The sequence below is a fragment of the Choloepus didactylus genome, chromosome 21 (genome assembly GCF_015220235.1).
Source record: "Choloepus didactylus isolate mChoDid1 chromosome 21, mChoDid1.pri, whole genome shotgun sequence".
Lineage (NCBI taxonomy): Eukaryota > Metazoa > Chordata > Mammalia > Pilosa > Megalonychidae > Choloepus > Choloepus didactylus.
In genome coordinates, this window is record NC_051327.1 from 656708 (window position 1) to 676769 (window position 20062).

The 20062-nt window shown below is 39.8% G+C and overlaps 1 protein-coding gene across 4 annotated transcripts in view; it reads right to left on the minus strand.

Moving 5' to 3' along the window:
* SLC5A11 (solute carrier family 5 member 11) overlaps positions 1 to 20062 on the minus strand; it is a 99909-nt gene that overhangs the window by 62727 nt on the left and 17120 nt on the right. For all 4 annotated transcript variants that reach the window (XM_037814792.1, XM_037814794.1, XM_037814791.1 and 1 more), the window contains 4 exons: positions 19569 to 19731; positions 16251 to 16322; positions 10654 to 10758; positions 9428 to 9487 (listed from right to left, as the gene is read on the minus strand). In XM_037814792.1, the coding sequence (XP_037670720.1) occupies positions 9428 to 9487; positions 10654 to 10758; positions 16251 to 16322; positions 19569 to 19709 (378 nt within the window). In that variant the 5' untranslated portion in view covers positions 19710 to 19731. The remainder of the gene's footprint in view (positions 1 to 9427; positions 9488 to 10653; positions 10759 to 16250; positions 16323 to 19568; positions 19732 to 20062) is intronic.

A 20062-nucleotide genomic window follows, 5' to 3' on the forward strand; every position in this document is an offset into this window, starting at 1 on the left:
GACTTGCGAGTGGGTCCCATTTCCAAGACATGCACTCCTAGGTCCTCTGTTGAGCAATGACTATGCTATATCACAGGTGAGCACTGTCCCCCCAGGGCAGTTCTGGGCTGCAGGGCTGTGTAGAGGCATTCCCAGTCTGCTGAAAGGATGGCTGAATGAGGCATGTTAATTTCCCCCTTTTCACACAGCTCCGCCTTCCCAACTCTGGGACAATTAGCTGAGGGTGCAGGAAAGGCTAATGTCCACGCCCAATTCTGTGGTGTGTGTGTGTGTGTTGCTGGAAACATTTCCGGCCACATTGGGTTGTTTGGGGCAGCTCTGTGCTGTGGAGCTGGCACCGGGCAGGAGCATTCCCTGCCCACCAGGAAGATGGCTGTAAGGGTATACCCCCCTTTTTTTGGGAAGTTGTGGTGTTTAGCGAATTTTCTCAGCCACTGGACTTATGGCCTTGTGTCTCAGAGCTCTCTTAGCTCTGCTCTTGTCTGGGCCCAAATTGCAAGTCTTTGAGGTTTTCTGTAATGGATTTCTTAGAGTAATTGTTTTAGAAAAAGAGAAAAAAATTTAAAAAAAAAAGGAAGGGCCCTCCTTGCAGATCTAATGGGCTATTGAAATGCTAAAAGACAAGGAGATTAGGGCCATTAAGGAATGATCAAGGGAGCAGAGAAACTGGCTCTTCAGGCAAAGAAACTCACCTTCTGGATTTGCATACGAGCCTGACTCTGCCTGAGTCTTGCCCTTCCACATTCTATGTTCACCAGAACTCCAAAAAGTCTCTGCTTTTATTTTTGGGTTTTCCTTGCTGTTTTTGCTATCCCTATCTCCTCTCTGCTGGGCTAACTGCTCCCGGATTCTCTGGTGTCTGGTCTCAGTCTATCTATGTTTAGAGTTTGGATCAGTAGAATGAGTTTCTGATAAAAGCCGCAACTGCAGTTCTCCCTCCTCATTCTCAGCACTGACAGCCCCTCCTCCCACAGGACTGAGCCTGGCAGGGAGGATCATGGGTCCCCTGGCCATGAAAACTTACAGATTTCACTGATCTCAGCTGTTCCAAGCATTCATGAGTGTTGTATGAAGTATGCCCAAAGTCAAACTGCTCCTCAGCATCTGGTCCACAGAGTTCCTGGCTTTCTACCTACTGCCCTGAGGAGTAACTAAAACCTACAACTCATCACTCTTCCATCTTGCCCCACCTCAGAATAATTTTCTTTTTAATCCATGGAACTACACTACCCAGTGAACCTCAAGTTAAACCACAGACTTTAATTAAAGGTAAAATTATTAAAATGCGCTATCATCAATTTTAACAAATGTTCTACACCAATGCAGGATGGTGGTGGTGGGGTGGTATTGGGAATCCTATATAGTATGCACAATTGTTCTGTAAACCCATAACTTCTCTAATAAAGGAAAAATAGAAAAAAGAAAAAAGAAAAAAATTACACAAAAGTTTACTGCTAGGAATTTAATAGCAAAAACCTAGGAAAACATCTCCCAATTATATCTTCTATTAAACTCATTAGGCCATGATCCCTGCATTCTAGAATGGGATCTTTCAATATTGATGGAAACCCTGATTTCCACGCAGGGTCACCAGCAGAGAGGATAAGGGAAGGGCCATTGGTGGAGCAACAGTGTCCCTTTTGCCCAAGGAATGTTTATCCTTTGTCTTGTAAGGTTTAAAACCTACCTACAAGAAAGTGACATCATGGATCGGAAAGACCCACTGACCTTGCAGAGGCACAATCTCCAAATACCTTGAGGAAGTTGTTCAAGTTTGCTAATGCTGCTGGAATGCAAAACTCCAGAGATGGATTGGCTTTTATAAAAGGGGGTTTCTTTGGCTACACAGTTACAGTCTTAAGGCCATAAAGTGTCCAAGATAACACATCAGCCATCAGGTACCTTCACTGGAGGATGGCCAATGGTGTCTGGAAAACTTCTGTTAGCTGGGAAAGCACATGACTGGCATCTGTTCCAAAGTTCTGGGTTCAAAATGGGTTTCACTCAGAACATTCCTCTCTAAGCTGCAGTTCCTCAAAAATGTCACTCTCAGTTGCTCTTGGGGTTTTTGTCCTCTCTTAGCTTCTCCAGAGCAAAAGTCTGCTTTCAACGGGCATCTTCAAACTGTCTCTCATCTGCAGCTACTTTCTCAGCTTCTGTGCATTCTTCAAAGTGTCCCTCTTGGCTGTAGCTCCTCTTCAAAATGTCACTCTCAGCTGCACTGAGTTCCTTTTGTTTGACAGCTCATTTATATGGATCCAGTGATTTAATTGAGACCCACCCTGAATGGGTGGGGCAACACCTCCATGGAAATTATCCAATCAGAGTCATCACCCACAGTTGGGTGGGGCACATTTCCATGCAAACGACATAATCCAAATGTTCCAACTTAATCCCCACTGATATGTCTGCCCCACAAGATTGCATCAAAGAATATGGCTTTTTCTGGGGGACATAATGCATTCAAACTGGCTCTGAGATATATTAGGCCATCCCCCAGGGGGAATGTTTGACAAGTGCTGGGAAGCCTAGGGAAGGAGTGGGGTGGATGCCAATAATGAGGATGGGGTGTGCAGAGGGTACAGGATGCCCACCACCATCACCATCTCCCTTGGATGCTGTAGACCAGAGGTGGCACTGCAGTGGGAACCCAAATGGCTGAGGGTTGGCATGTGTCCCCCCACCAAACACACACACACACACACACACACACACACACACACGACTCAAGCCCAAGGATCCTTAGTAGCCCATGGGGAGTCCAGAACCCTGAACTAGTCCTGGGTCCAAAGTGAAAATCACTCAAAATCAAAATGCCAGCACCATGCTGGTGGCCCATCTCTTGCCATCCTGCAAAAGAAATATCTTGTTGGTCAATGGAAGCTACCTGTTCACTAGGCCACCTTCTTGAAACCAGGCCCTGGACACAGGACCCAAGAACCACTTTTTATGTAGGAAAGCCAGAGCTCCTTGGATCATCTGGTCTACCTGCAGGGGTGGGTTAGAGTTGTGATAGAGTTGGAGTGTGCCCTGAAGGAGAAAGAATTGAGGACTTGGGACCTCACTGGTCCCCATCAGATCCTGGGGTGCTCCACTCAGACAGTGCCCCAGATTGGTCCTAGCCCCTAGAAGAGAGCTTAGAAATCTCAGAGAAAGATACTCTTGGAGATGCTTCTAGACGCTAGGACCCATGCAAGACCAGATGTGGGCTCAGGATGCCTTTGGAGGGCACAGCCCAACCCAGTGTGTCTCTAGCACTGTAGGGGGACTAGGGAACTTAGAAAATTCCAAGAAAGCACTCCAAAGTCTGTGGCTCAGGGCAAAAGCCCTGCATGCCCATGCATAAGGATAGTGCATCATGTACCCACTGCCTGGTTTAAGAATATTATTTTCTTTAGTTCCCTGTAAGCCCCTCCCTGATTCCACCCTCTTTTCTCTGCACCCAGAGATAAACAGTATCCTAAAACTTTTCTCTTTTTTTTCCTTTATAGTTTTACAACACATATTTGTATTCTTTAAGAAAAAGACATTGGTTTTTCATGTTTTTGAACTTCATATAAATAGAATAAAATTGTATGTTTTCTTACTTCTTCTTTGATTCCATGGATCAATTAGGAAAGAATCAAAAACCTTTACAATATTATCTTCCATCAAAGGAAATGGTGTATTTCTTCTTCAAATCATCATGTCTTTTAATAAAATTTTACATTTTTCTCAAAAAAAATGTGCCTGAGTCATCCCAAGAGAACCTCTTTTGTTGCTCAGATGTGGCCTCTCTCTCTAAGCCAACTCTGCAGGTAAACTCACTGCCCTCCCCTCTATGTAGACCATGACTCCTGTGGATGTGGATCTCCCTGGCAACATGGGACATTATTCCTGGGGATGAGGTTGGCCCTGGCATTATGGGATTGAGAAGGCCTTCCTGGACCAAAAGGGGGAAAACGAATGAAGCAAGGTAAAGTTTCAGTGGCTGAGAGATCTCAAATAGAGTTGAGAGATTATTCTGGAGGTTATTCTTACGTATTGTATAGATATCCCTTTTTAGTTTTAGGTGTGTTGGAATGGCTAGAAGGAAGTACCTGAAACTGTTGAACTGCAACACAGTAGCCTTGATTCTTTTTTTTTTTTTATCTTCATTTTATTGAGATATATTCACATACCATGCAGTCATACAAAACAAATCGTACATTCAATTGTTCACAGTACTATTACATAGTTGTACATTCATCACCTAAATCAATCCCTGACACCTTCATTAGCACACACACAAAAATAACAAGAATAATAATTAAAGTGAAAAAGAGCAATTGAAGTAAAAAAGAACACTGGGTACCTTTGTCTGTTTGTTTCCTTCCCCTATTTTTCTACTCATCCATCCATAAACTAGACAAAGTGGAGTGTGGTCCTTATGGCTTTCCCAATCTCATTGTCACCCCTCATAAGCTACATTTTTATACAACTGTCTTCGAGATTCATGGGTTCTGGGTTGTAGTTTGATAGTTTCAGGTATCTACCACCAGCTACCCCAATTCTTTAGAACCTAAAAAGGGTTGTCTAAAGTGTGAGTAAGAGTGCCCACCAGAGTGACCTCTCGGCTCCTTTTGGAATAGCCTTGATTCTTGAAGACGATTGTATAACTATATAGCTTACACTGTGTGACTGTATGATTGTGAAAACTTTGTGGCTCCCACTCATTTTATACAGTGTATGGAAAGATGAATAGAAAAATGAGGACAAAATGTAAATGAATAATAGGGAGGAATGGGGAATGGGATGTTTTGGGTGTTCTTTTTCACTTTAACTTTTATTCTTATTCTTTTATGCATACAGTAATGAAAATGTTCAAAAATTGAATGTGGCGATGAATGCACAATTATATAATGGTGGTGTGAACAATTGATTGTATACTGGGGATGATTTATGGTATGTGAATATATCTCAATAAAATTGAATTTTAAAAAAAGGCAGTAGCCATTAAGGAAAAGTTTATAAACATGACTACATTAAAACTTAGATATTCTATATACATGCAATTGAATGTTATACAACTGTGAAAAGGAATGAAGTTCTGATACAAGCAACAACATGGATGAATCTTGAAGACATTTTGTTGAGTGAAATAAGCCAGATACAAAAGGACAAATACTGTATGATCTCATTGATGAGAAATAATTAGAATAAACAGATTCATAGAGTCAGAAACTAGAAGATAAGTTACCAGGGTCCAGGAGTTAACAGTTCATTGATACAGAATTTGTTTGGGGTGATGAAAAATTTTTGGTAATGGATAATGGTGATGGTAGCACAACACTGTGAATGTAACTAACATTTCTGAATTATATATCTAAATGTGGCTAAAAGGGGAAATTTTAAGTTATACATGTTACTAAAATAAACAATTTTTGCAAAAAGAAAAAAACTCAGATCGTCTGTTTACCAAAAAGCAACATTAAGAGATTGAAAAAGTAAGCCACAGAGTAGAAAAAGATATTTGCAACACATATAACCATCTTAATGGCTTGTTTCCAGAATATATGAAGAACTCTACAGATCAATAAGAACAAGTCCTACAATTTCATTGAAAACTGGGCAAAAGTCCTGAACAAGTTACTTCCCAAAAGATGAAATCCAAATGGCTAGCAAAATTATAAACAGAATTGTTGATTAAAAGCAGAATGAGGTACCACTTTTGTACCCACCAGATTGGTAGAATTTTATTAAAGTTGGAAAATACCAAATGTTTGCAAGGATGCGGAACAATGGAGCAAAGGGAATTTCCATACACTGCTGGTGGGAATACAGATTGATACAACTCCTCTGAGAAAAGTCTTAGCAGTGTGCAGTAATACCAAAAATAAATATATGTGATGACCCAGTAATCCCACTCATAGGTGGATTCCCTACATAAGCCCATGTTATGTGCACCAGGACCCGTGAAGTGCAAATGTTCTTGGCATCAATTTTCATCATAGCCTAATGCTGGGAGCAACCTAAATGTCCATGTTGGTGATTGAATCATGTCCCCCACAAAAGGCATGTTCAGGTCCCAACCCCTGGTCCTGAGGTTATGAACCTATTTGTAAAAAGGAGCTTTGAAGATTTTATTAGTTAAGGTGAGCCCGCACTGAATGAGAGTGGGCCTTGATCCAATATGGCTGATGCCCTTATAATCAAAGGAAACTGGGGACAGAAGAACAAGCCATGGGGAGCAGCCAGAATCTGAAGTCAAAAGAACCCAGAATAGAAGAAGATGCTGCCATGTGAACTGCCATGTGACAGAAAAGCCAAGGAATCCCACAGATTGCCAGCAAGCCAGAAAACACTAACCCCAGGAGGAAGCAAGCCTTCTAGCCTATGAAACTATGAGCCAATAAAGTCCTGTTGTTAAGCCAAACCATTTTATGGCATTTGTTTTAGCAGCTGAGGAAAAAAAAAGTAACAAATGTTCCCCACCAATGAAAGGTGTTAATAATAGAGTGGCTTATGGGAATCCTGTATTTTATACAGGATTGTTCTGTAAACCCATAACTTCTCTAATAAATAAAAAATTTAAAAAGAATAAAGCTACTCAAATAACTAAAAAAAAATTCCATCAACAAAAGAATGGATAAGTAAATTTGAGTGTCTTCATGCTACAGAATACTACAAGAAAGAAAATGAATTCAACAGCTACATATAACAACAGAATATGCTTCTGCTGATTCCATTTATTTATAGTTCAAAAACAGTGAAATTAAACTATATTGTTTAGACATGAATAATTAAAACTCTAAAGAAAAGTAAGGACGTTATTACTGCGACAGTCAGGAAGAAGGGAAAGGGTTATTATCTGCTATGCTGGTTTGTATCTATTATGTACGTCAGAAAAAGCCATATTCTTTGATGCAGTCTTGTGAGGTCAGATTGATTAATCTTTTTGATTAGGGTGTGACCTCTTGATTGGATGCTTCCATGGAGACGTGACCCACAGAACTGTAGGTAATACCTTTGATTAGATTATTACCATGGAGTTATGGACCCTGCCCATTCAAGGTGTGTCTTGATTTAATCACTGGAGTCCTATAGAAGAGTTCACAAACAGAAGGACCTCAGAGCAGCTGCAGCTTAGAGAGACATTTTGGAGAACACCATTTTGAATTCCAACCTAGGATCAAGCAGACGCCAGCCCCGTGCCTTTCCAGCTAACAGAGGTTTTCCAGATGTCACTGGTGTTATCCAGTGAAGGTACCCTATTGTTGATGCCTTTGTCTGGACATTCACATGGCCATAAAACTGTAACTTTGTAACTAAATAAACCCCCTTTATAAAAACCAATCCATTTCTGGTATTTTGCATAACAGTGGCATTAGCAAACTGGAACATCTGCTAAAGGTCAACGGGAGGAGACTGTTAAGTTTTATGACTTGATCTCTTCATTTTACAATAACTTGTTAACCTGCACAACTGTGTTTTATGTACTTTTCTGCATGTTTATTTTGTCTCACAATAAAAATAAATTGTGTAGCTTTTCATCTCTTCTCAATACTCTGGAACTTATTGCCTCATATGGTCTTAATCTCTTCTTTGAATACTTGTAAGATGATGGCCAAAGAATGTCTAGACCCAGAGAATATTTTCTTCAACCACATATCTCAGAGATCCTTCCATAACAACCCACTTCCACTGATTTCATCCCTTTTCATGGAATTTCAAATAAAATGATTTTTTATGATATTCCATACCTTAGATGCACAGGCTTCTGTTGAGGAGCATTTTGGTTGTTCCCAGGTTTTCTATTACAAACAACTACAGTAGCCATTTCAAATCTTTGTCCTTCTTAACATTGAGCTCATGAGAGTTCCTTCCTCACTCTCAGTAGATTGCATTATCTTCTACTTGCCAGAAAAAAATAGAAACTATCAGATGAGAACTTCTGGCAACCCCAGCTGCAAACTAACCTGCCTCTCCACCATCCCTTTCCCCTTCCCATGGTAGGTGCTCAATAAGTATATATTGACACTTGAACCCAGAGATCCTCACTCCCAGTAGAGAGACTTGCTCCAGTACAAATACTTGATACTTGACATACTCCAGATATTTGCCTGTGTGGTAGCACGTTACAAGTGGGAGTGGACAGACCCAAGCCCATTGAGAACTTACAAAAGGCCTCTTAGTATTATTTCCAAATGAGGTTATTTATCCATACATCACTGCCCTCGACACAGGATTGCACTACTTGTGCTACCCTAGGAAGTAATTTTTTCAAAATGATGTGTCTGACCATTATTCAGTTTTTTCTGCTTTGTGCATTTTTGAAAATTTCCATGTTAAAAAGTTAAAATAGGTGATTGCTTTATGAATAGAATGATGATAATGTATGATCTTGCCAAATGTGGTAGAACAGAATTAAATATAGAGAGTATTGAGTCATACAAAACTCTCAATAAGATCATAAATGATTTTTAATCTATTTTTTTAAAAAGTCTAAAGCAATATTATTTTGCCACAAATGACACTTCACATCAGTCAAAAATATTGTCATAGTTTTGTGTGCAAAGAAAGAAGTCACTGAATCATATATATTTTTAGTAAAAAGCTTTGATGTTTTATTGGGTTGTTTTAGTTTGTTAAGCTGCTCAAAGCAGAAGCCATGAAATGGGTTAGCTTTAGCTATAGGGATTTATTAGCTTACAGGCTTACAGTTTTGAAGCCATGAACATGTCCAAATTAAGGCATCATTGAGGTGATGCTTTCTTCCCAAAGACAGGCTGCTGGTGATCCTGATCTCCTCTGTCACATGGCAAAGCATGTGTCTGCTGGTCTCTCCCTTCTCTTCCAGGTTTCATTGCTTTTGGCTTCTTGATTCCCTGGCTTTCCGTTTCTCTCTCTCTCTCTCTCTCTCTCTCTCTCTCTCTCTCTCTCTCTCTCTCTCTCTCTCTCTCTCTCTCTCTCTCTCTCTCTGTTCATCCCACTTATAAGGGACTCCAGTAGGAGGATTAAGACCCACCCTGAGTCATGCCTTAAGTAACCGCATCAAAGGTCCTACTTAACGATAGTTTTACACCCACAAGAATGGATTAGCTTTAAAAACATGATTTTCTGGGGGTACATACAGTTCCAAACCACCATGTATATTAAACATTTAAAAGAGACCATGATTTTATATTTGTATTTTGGCATTAAAAAAAAAAAACGTGTGAGCCCACGTTTCTTCCAGCCTCTGAAAAGCCCATGTATATCTTCGATGCTGGTAAGTAAAGAACTGTTCAGGACAGGGTTCCTAATTGTCTCTTCCATGCATTATCCTTCATCAGTGCTGAGACCAATCTAATGGGCTATCGAATGGAGGTTCATGGGAGGAAGAGAGGGAAAATGGTGGCAAGGAGGGAGGGCAGTGTTTATCTTCCCAAAGGTAAAGGTTTACCTACCCTGTTCCCCTCAGACTCACCTGACCAGCAACATAGATAGGGAGGAAGATCCAGGACAACATCAGCACAGAAAATAAGCCCTGCCAAGAAAACAGTCAGGCACTCAGTTCCCCACCCACATCAAGATTTCCCTCTGCACCCTGAGACAGCCCAGCCTGGGCTCTGCCTCTGGCTCCATCTCTTTCTTGCTGAGTGGCTCATCCTCCCTGGGCCTTCATATCTATTTCCATTTGTAAAATGGGGAGAAGGGGATTGAGGAGGGAAGGGAGGGTGAGAATAGAAGCCTTTTGCTACTCCTTCCAGCTCTTCTTCTTAAATTTCCCATGTCATCCTCCTTCACCCAGCCATGCTCCATCCTGTCTGCAGGCAGTGGTTAAAACACAGGCTGTGAAGTCAGGCAAGTCTGGGCTCAAAGACTGGCCACGCCAGTGAGAATCTGCTAATGCTGGGAGAGTGTGCACAGGTCTCTGAGACTCATTCTCCTCACTTGTCTTAAGGGGTAACAGGGCCTCACTGGGTTGTTGCAAGGAATCCATGAGATGGTATTTACTGAGCACATATTATAAGTCAGGCCTTCCTTTGACCCCTTTACAAGCATTAATTCACTATTATCCCTCTTTTAAACATGAGGAATTGGGGGCTCATGGAGGTTGAGTAACTTGCCTGGGGTCACACAGCTTGTAAGTTTGGAGGCAGGGTGTGAACACAGGCAGATTGATTCTAGTCTGGAATTGAAACCCATAGTATAATAATATACTAAATGTACTTAGGTTTGTACGTATCATAGCGTGAGCACTTGTTAATTGTTATAAAGATGAAGATTACTATTCATTTGTGCATCCCACTCTCCCCTAGTGAAAATCATATCCTGAATGAACCCGGCTATGCAGGAGACTGTGTCTTTTCTCTTCAGTACTTGTGGGGTAATATAAAGGAGAAGACCCACTGAATCACATAATTTTTGTGATGGCTAGTTGGTGGATAACATACCCAGGAATACCCTCTGGTGCCATGATACCTTCTTTCTTCTGAATCAACAAGGGAGGGATTCTGCGCCCTCTTTTCCCCAGCCCTGTTTGCAAGCACAGGGAAGCCTAAGACTTTCAGACCAAGACTGATTCTTGCTTACCAAGGACTCCCTTGAAGCTTCCTCTTTGCTTGTTTTTCATAAAGCATCATTCCATTTCATGCACACTACTTTCCCCCAGGATGTACCTGTTAGGTAAAGACTGAGTGAAGTACTCACGTTAAGCTCATAAGCAGATACAGAAAGGCCTGCAGCAGCACCTGATCCTGCCAGTCCAATGAAATGTCCACTTCCAACATTGCTGGCAAACAAAGATGCACCCACCTGTGGGGAGATGGACAAGTCAAATCTTGGAGCCCAGATTTGGGGCACCTGCTCCCCACCCCTAGGTTCTTGCCATGCCGCCAAGGGACCAAGACAGAAGGTTAAATGGGGGAGGCAGGGTCATCCTTAGCCTATTAAACACCTTTGTGAAAATTAGAAAAAGACTCTCCTTCTCCAAATTCTTTTATTTCTACCCAGTAGAAATAAGCATAATAAACCTGCATATCTATGATGTTTACAATGTAAATTGCATCCCCTAGGGTTGTGCAGTGCATGAACTTGAACAATTGTATGCAGCATCCATGAGAGAAAGGATGGCAAGTATTGTAGAAAGTGCTTCATACTGAGAATCAGGAAACTTTCATTACTCCCTCAGCACTACTTCTAGCTTATCAAAGTAGATAGCCCTCCTCCTGGTAGAAGTGGCCAAGACCACACTCAGTGACCCTAATCCCTGGACTCACTAGATTGGACTAGGAATAGGGACCTGACCCCAAGCTAGGCCAATTGCATTCTTTTTCCTGGGAATTTGGGATTAGGGCACAGTCTTCTCTTGTCCCTTGGACTGGAGATGTGTAAACCAGAGAGGTGTGTGTGTGGCCAGGGTAAGAAGTATGCTCAGACATGTACTCATCACTGTTGATACTTCCTATTGGCTTTCCAGTCTCTAGTTCTCATGCACTGAGAGGCCTCAGGGTACATCCTGCATCATTTTAACAGATTCCCTTACCATCTAAGCCAGCTTGAGTGCACTTCTGATACTCGCAACCAAAATAACTTTGACTAAGACACTCAATTTAGATGAATAATTTACACTGTCTGGATCTCAGTTTCCCACAATGTAAAATGGGTGGTGAATGGAAGGATGTGTTTCTTTTTTTGTTTTTTTGTTTTTTTTTAATATTCCTTCCAGTGCTGACACTCTGTGGCTGATTCTGAGATGTTCCCCAACCTCTACTACTGAATGGATAAAATGTTTTGGATAAAATGTTTTGGTCCCTTTTTGAGTCACAGCCTAGAAGTAGCCAAGGTGAGGGGTATCCTAGGAAGTAAGTTAAAGGAAAAGGAGATTCCTGCTCCACCCTGAAGTTCCCCCAGGACCAGGATTCCCAGTATTACCATCCCACTCAGAGAACACCTGAATTCTTATTCAGTCTGGGCTTGGGGAAGGTGGGATGATTAGGAAATGCATTGTGGGGGCGAGGCTCTGCCAGCTTGTCTGAAACCTCTGATTTTATCCCCAGGAGGCAGTACAAAGCCCGGTCCCAAATCTTTACCTACTAACTGGTTGTCCTCAGGCAAGCCAGTTATCTGTTCTGCACTTCAATGTCCAAGTCTGTAAAATGTGGATAATGGCACCCACCTCATGGGAATTTGGGTGATATGCTGTGTGATGATATGAATATATCTCCTGTGATGTAATATCCTGGTGAAAATTTATCAAATCTTCCTCTCTGCTCCCCCAGGACCTTGTTTTCTTTAATATCACCCTTGGATCAGTGGCCGTTACATCATTTTACACCACTAGATTATAACTTCCCTGATGATAAAACACCTACCAGAGTTTGTGAATTGACTACATGCTAAGCTGATTACAAATGCCATCTAAGTCAATAATCACAGCCCCTATTTTAGGAATGAAGAAACCAAGGCTCAGGGAGGTTAGACTATTAACCTGAACTCATACAGCCAGTACAAGGCAGAATCAAGATTCAGTCATCCCACATTCATCTGTGAAAAGCTGTTTCCTATGATGCCTACAACAATCCCTCTCATTCTGCATGCTCTTTTTCCATCTTTAAATCAAGATATAATTCACATACCATTAGATTCATCCTTTTAAGGTGTATAGTTCAGTGGCTTTTAGTATATTTATAAAATTTTGCAATCATCACTACTATTTCATTCCACATTTTCATCAGGACAAAAAGAAACCCCATACCCATACCCACACCCATTAGCAGATACTCCACATGCCTCCTCTCTCCATGCCCTAGCAAGCATTAATTTACTTTCTGTATCTATGAATTTGACTATTCTAGACATTTCATATAAATGAATCATATAATATGTGATTCTTTGTGCCTGGCTTCTTTCAGTTAGCATAATATTTTCAAGATTCATCCATTTGGCAGCACATATCAGTACTTCATTCCTTTTTTTTCTGGCTAAATAATATTTCATTGTATGCCTATACCATGTTTTGCTTATCCAGTCATCAATTCTTTTGGGTATACACCTAGGCATGAAATTGCTTGCTTATATGGTACCTCTATGTTTAACTTTTGGGGAACTACCTAAGATTTTCCAAAGTGGCTGTACCATTTTACAATTCCACCAGCAGTGTATGGGGGTTGCAATGATTCCAAATCCTCCCCAACACTAGTTATTATCTGTATTTTTGATTACAGCCATCTTGGTGGGTCTGAAGTGGTATCTAATTGCAGTTTTGATCTCTATTTCCCTAATGACTGATAATGTTGAGTATCTTTTTATGTGCTTATTGGTCATTTGTCTATATTCTTTGGGAACATGTCCATTTGAATCTTTCCCCAGTTTTTGCTTGAGTTATTTGTCTTTTCATCACTGAGTTGCAAGAGAGTTCCTTATATATTCTGGGTCCCTTATCAGATATATGATTGGTAAATATTTTCTCCCATTCTGGGAGTTCTCTTTTAACTTTCTTGATAGTGTCCTTTGCAGTGCAATTTTTTTTTTCTATAAAGTTCAGTCTATCAATTTTTTTTTTGTTGCTTGTACTTTTGATATCATATCTAAGAAATCATCACCCAATCCATGGTCACAAATATTACACCCATGTTTTCTTCCAAGAGTTTTATGGTTTTAGCTCTTACTTTTTAGGTCTTTGACCCATTTTGAGTTAATGTTTGAATATAGTGTGAGGTAGGGGCCCAGCTTCATTCTTTTGCATTTGCATGGCCACTTGTCTGAGCACCATTTGTTGAAAAGACTCTTCTTTTCTGCAATAAATTGTCTTGGCACCCATATTGAAAATCAATTGACCATAGATGTATGGGTTTATTTTTAGATTCTCAATTCTATTTCATTGATCAGTATGTCTATCTTTATGTCAGTACCACGCTGTCTTGATTATTGTAGCTTTATAGTAAGTTTTGAAATTGGGAAGTGTGAATCCTCCAACTTTGTTCTTCCTTTTAAAACCTGTTTTGACTATTTGGAACCCCTTGCATTTCCATATGAATTTTAGAGTCAGCTTATCAATTTCTGCAAAGGGAAAAAAAAGCAGATGGGATTTTGATAGGGATTGCTATTCAATCTGTAGATCAATTGCAGAAATACTGACATATTAACAATATTAAGTATTTCTAAGTCCATGAACACAGATGTCTTCCCAAACATTTAGTTCTTCCTTGATTTCTTTCAATAATGTTTTCAGTGTATAAATGTTGCATTTGTTTTATCAAATTTATTGCTAAGTATTTTACTGCTTTTGATGCTGTTGTAAATGGAATTGTTTCCTTAACTTCATTTTCAGATTGTTCCCTGCTAATGTATAGAAATACAATTTATTTTTGTATATTGATCTTATATTCTGAAACTTTACTGAACTCATTTATTAACTCAGGTTTTTTTGTGGATTACTTTGGGTTTTCTATATACAATATTATGTCATCTGCTAAATTAGATATATCTTTATTTCTTCCTTTTTCAATCTGGATAATTTTTATTTCTTTTTCTTGTCAAATTGCCTAGATAGAACCTCCAGCAAAATGTTGAACAGAAATGATGAGAGAGATCATCCTTGTCTTGCTCCTGATCATAGAAGGGAAAGCTTTCACTATTAAGTGAAATGTTAGCTGTGAGTTTTTGTAGATGCCCTTTATCAGATTGAGGAAGTTTCCTTCTATCCTTAGTTTGATGAGTGTTTTTATCACAAAAGGGCGTTGGGTTTTTTCAAATGATTTTTCTGTGTCTACTGAGATGATCATGCGGTTTTTGTCCTTAATATATTAATGTGATATATTAATAAACATTTCTGTCTATTGAACCAACCTTGCATTCCTGGGTTAAATCATGGTGTTATATGTTGCTGGATTCTGTTTACTGAGTACTTTTGGGCCTACATTCATCAGAGATATTGTTCTGTAGTGTTTTTTTCCTTGTAATATCTTTGTCTGGTTTTGGTATCACTGTAATCAATATTAGCCCTATAGAATGAGTTAGGAAGTATTCTCTACTCTTATAATTTTTGGAAGAGTTTGTTAAAGATTGGTACTACTTCTTCTTTAAATATGTGGGGGAATTCACCAGTGGAGCCATCTGATCTTTGACCTTTATTTGTGGGATGTTTTGTGACTACTAATCAATACTTTAAACTTTTATATGTATAATTCGGGTTTTCCATTTCACCTTGAGTCAAGTTTCAGTAGTCTTTATCTTTCTAGGAATTTTTACATTTCATCCAGATTATCTACTTTTTTGGCATGCAATTGATCATAGTATTCCCTTATAATTCTTTTTATTTCTGTAAGATTGGTAGTAATGCCCCCTCTTTCACTCCTGATTCTAATAATTTAAGTCTGCTCTCTTTTCTCTTGAACGGTCTAGCAAAAAAGTCTGTCAATTTTTCTGACCTTTTCAAAGAACCAGCTTTTTGTTTTATTGATCCTCTCTATTGTTTTTCTATTCATTATTTCATCTATCTCCACTCTAATCTCTTATTTCCTTTGTTTTTATACTTCATTATTTGTGTTCTCAGTATCCACTCTACCTTCTTCTAGTAAAGGCCTCTGATTTTCTTTCAGGATCTAGCCTCTCTCATTTCTCATTCCATATGCCTCATGGGAAGCTCCACCTCCTCTTCCCCCAGTTAAGGCATTAAGCATGTGACCCAGACTTGAGCCAATCAGCACATCAAACTACCCTGTCTATGGTGATTAGCTCAAGGATGGGCATGGGACCCAATCAGAGATATTTTCCAGGCATACTACCAGGGAGGCAGGTGCCATTCCCACGCTTGTCTGGAACTTAAGAGGATGAAAGGTCTGGAGTACTATCTGCCATTTTGTTGCTGTGAAAGGCAAGCCCATTTGGGAATAGTGCCCAGAATCTAGAAGAGAAGCAGATATAGATTGATAGATGATAGACAGATGATAGTTAGATAGATAGATAGATAGATAGATAGATAGATAGATAGATAGATAGATATAGGTTGGTTAGTTGGCAAGTAGGTAGGTAGATAGAGAAACCAGGTGGTCCTGGTAATATTACTTGAGCCCCTACATTCATCCATACCTGAAGCAGACCTAACTCTAGATCCTTCACTTAGGTGAGCTGATAAATTCTCTTGCTGTTCAAGTGAAATTGAATTGGAGCTAAGCCTTGTCTAGTTTAAACTGTGGCCTCCAGACAACATGGAACCAAAGATTCCTGAGAGCAAAGACTTGGCAGAAAATAAACACATGAAGATTCTTTAAAACAAGACTTGAATTGAGCCAAAGACCACTTACTGGCCACCACACCATGTCCCCGCCAGCCAGGAAATAGCCTTTCACTGTGTCTCTCTTGCTCTTCACTGTGGACTAAAACAAAGAAAAGGGATGGGTGAGAGAAAATATTAACAATCAGAGTCATCCAAAAATGGCTTAGGTCAAGAATTGCAAACTGGAAGTCCAAAGAGCCAGATTTGGCCCTCGGTTGTTTTGTCTGATCCTTGTATTTTAAGAAAATTTGAATTTGAGTGCTTTAGAGGAGACATAAACTCTTCAGGTCAACATGGTTTCCACCACTACCTGCTTCACACGTGTATGCTAACCTGCTTAGCTCCCCCAGGCATTTGAGTTTTAGACCCATGGCTTATCTAAGATAGCTCATAATGGATACCATTTATTGAGTGTTTGCTATGTGCCAGACACAATGCTAAGCATTTTAGAAGCATATCATTTAAATTCTTACCAAACCCTATGAGGTAGGTGTTCTTAGGCTTATTTGACAGATGAAGAAATTGAGCCACTTATCTAATCCCATATTTGTAGAGAGTGGCAGGGCTGGAAATTCAAACCCAGATCAGCCTGATTTTGGAGCCCATGCTCTTGGCTGATCTAAAAAACCAGCTTCAGAAAGAATGAGCTTCCTGTCGTTGAAGGTGTTCAAGTAGAGACATTTTAGCCACTAAGTAGCTTGTGTGATCTTGGATAAATTGTCTAACCTCTGGGTGCAGATGTTGGTGAAGGAATTCTTGCTCTGGATGCTAGATGGCACCAAATAGTAGATTTTCCAGCACCTGCAAATGTTCTTGCTATAGAAAACAGACACTGTGGCTCATTCCTTCTGAATCCTGACACAGGAGGTATTTTCTAAGAATCAAGAACTCCTTGCACTGACAGGGATATGAACAGAGTCATCTAAAGCCAGGCTTCCTAAACAAGTGATATCAAAGTCACCTCTTGTCAAAATACAGATTCCCAGGGACTCTGACCCTCACCCTAACTTTAACCCTGGCCTTGACCCTGATCCCAAGCCTGTCTGTCTAAAGCCCTTACTCTTAATGACATGTCATCTATCTTGCTCTCTCCTGCTAAGGTGGGGCCGGGGGTGGGGGTGGGTGGGAGAGGCAGAGAAAGGTGAGATCCACAGTCTTTGGGATGTTCAGCATGCTTCTTCCTTTCTTGACCAAGAGGAGGGAAAGCTAAATGGTAAGATTAGAGAAATGATCCACAGAAGAGTCAAATGTAAGTGAGTGGGCACGTGTTGGTGGGCTATACTTTTGTACCAGGTGACCTAAAAATCAGAGACCAACACCTCTTCTCCATCACCCTTATCCCCAAAGTACTGACCTCCTTAACATACACAGAGCTCCTGGAAATTGATAAGAAAAAGAGCAAGAACCCTATAAAAACGGGCAAAAGATGTAAAATCACAGTTCACCGAAAGGAAATATAACTGACCCTTAAGGCCACTTGTAAGAGTGCCTAGACTCACTCACAATAAGAGAAATGCATGCTAATACTACATTGAGATATTATGTTTCCCTCTCAACTTGGCAAAAATTTTTAAAGTTTCACAATACACTGTTAGCGAAGATCTGGTAAAACCAACTTTTTCATATATTACTGATGCATCTGCACATTGGTACCACTTCTAGGGAGAGCAATTTGACACAAAGTATCAAAATTACAAATGCATATATCCTTTAACCTGACAAATCAACTTCAAGGAATTTATCCTCAAGGATTATTCATTATAGCATAATTTTCTAGTAGTAAAAGATGGGAAAGGATCCAAATGGCCCTCAGCTGGAGACTGGTTAAGTAAACTATAGTACAACCATCTACTGGAATACTGGGCAACTTTTAAAAAGATGAGAAAGCTTTGATGAACTGATAGGGATATAAATCCAAGAAGCATTGCTAAGTGAAAAACAGCAAGGTACAAAACAGTATGACTAATAAACTACCTTCTGTTTAAGAAAGTGGGAGATATATATATGTGTGTGTATATAAACATTCATATTTCCTTGGATTTGCAAATTCTGGAAAAATACAATAATGTATTAAAAAGCTAATAACAGTGGTTACCTGTGGAGGGAAGGGTAGTAGAGAGACTTTTCACCATATGTCACTTCAAATTGTTTTTCTTTTATTTTTTTAAAAGAGGTTGATTTTTTATGTAATTTTATTGAGATATATCCACACACCATATGATGCATCCAAAGTATACAATCAATGGTTCACAGTATCATCACATATTTGTGTATTCATCACGATGACCATTTTTAGAACGTTTGCATTACTCCAGAAAAAAGAAATGAAAAGAAGAAAGAAGATCCCAAACATCCCATACCACTCACCCCTCCCTTTTATTGGCCATTAGTATTAGACTCTACCTAATTTTAAGACTTACAATAGAGATAGGTTAACTAAGGCAGTATAGTATTTTCATAGATAGATATACAGATCAGTGGAACAGAACAAAACATCCAGAAATAGATTCATGCAAACACAGGCAACTGACCTTTTTTTTTTTTTTTCTATACAGTTATATAATCATTATCAAAGATAAAGGATTACAGTTCAACATCTTCAGGTATTTCCTTCTGGCTATTCTAAAACACTAGAGAGTAAAAATAAACATCTATATAATGAGTCAGGAGTCACAGTCATTTGTTAAATCCTAATTTCTTAGTTATACCTCCTCCCTCTTATTTGATCTTTCTCTCAATCTTCAGGGATATGTGGGCAATGACCATTTTAACTTCTTCATGCTGGAAAGGGTTGTTGACTTTATGGGGTAGAGGACTGAAACTGGTTGATGTTCTTGGAGAGACTGGCACCTCTGGGTTTCAGGGCTTATCTGGCATAGGATCAATCTGGAGGCCTTAAATTTCTGAAAAAATAAACTTACTAAGAAAAATCAAGTTATTTGTATTTTTGAACAATGTGTCTGTATTACTTTTAAAAATAAACTTCAAGATTAAAAAAGAAAGAGCATAGGCTTCAAAATAAAGGATTCTAGCCCTCACTCGCCTAACTTACTAACAGGATACTAACTCACTTAAGTTCTTTGAGCCTCAGTTTCCTTATCTGTAAAATGGGTATAGCAATAGTATCTTCTTCATAAGGGCCTTTGCAAATTACATCAGATAACATAAATAAAAGTGCTTAGCATAGTGCCTGTCGACATTCAAAGTGTTTTTCAAATTGCAAGGTTCTTACTGTTTGACCTTGAGCTAGTTTCTTCCTCTCTCTCAATCAGTAACCCCAAAATGATTGGGTTAGCTCAGGGCCAAAACTTTCCTTGTCTCCTCACTTCCCACCAGACGGGCTTACCCATAGTCCAACAGCCAGGACAAAGAGGAAGTAGAGAACCAGCACTGCAATGTCACCCGGCTCCAGGCTTCTCTGGGGAAACGCCTCCAGGGGGTCCAATTGTAATTGTGCGGGCTGAGGGCCGCTGCGGACGCTCTCCATGGTCCTGAACGGACTCTCAATCCTGCAGGAGACCAACTGCATGTCAGATGCCAGAATCCTGTGTCCCTCTTCTTACCTACTCTGTAGGTGTCTCCCTGGAGCATCCAAGCAAGAGGACATACATGGAGGGATGTGTGGTGGAGACAATATGTCTCCTTCAACAAGGCAGATTCACCCATTCTTCCACCCACACATCCATCCACTCATTTATTCAATGAATATTTACAATGAAGTCACATCAAATCCACAGTTAATTCTCACCAATTCAACCATGTGACTGGCAAAATATAAGGAAGGATAAACAATTTAAGTAATACAGATGGTTTTACCACCCTCTTCCATTTAATGAGCAC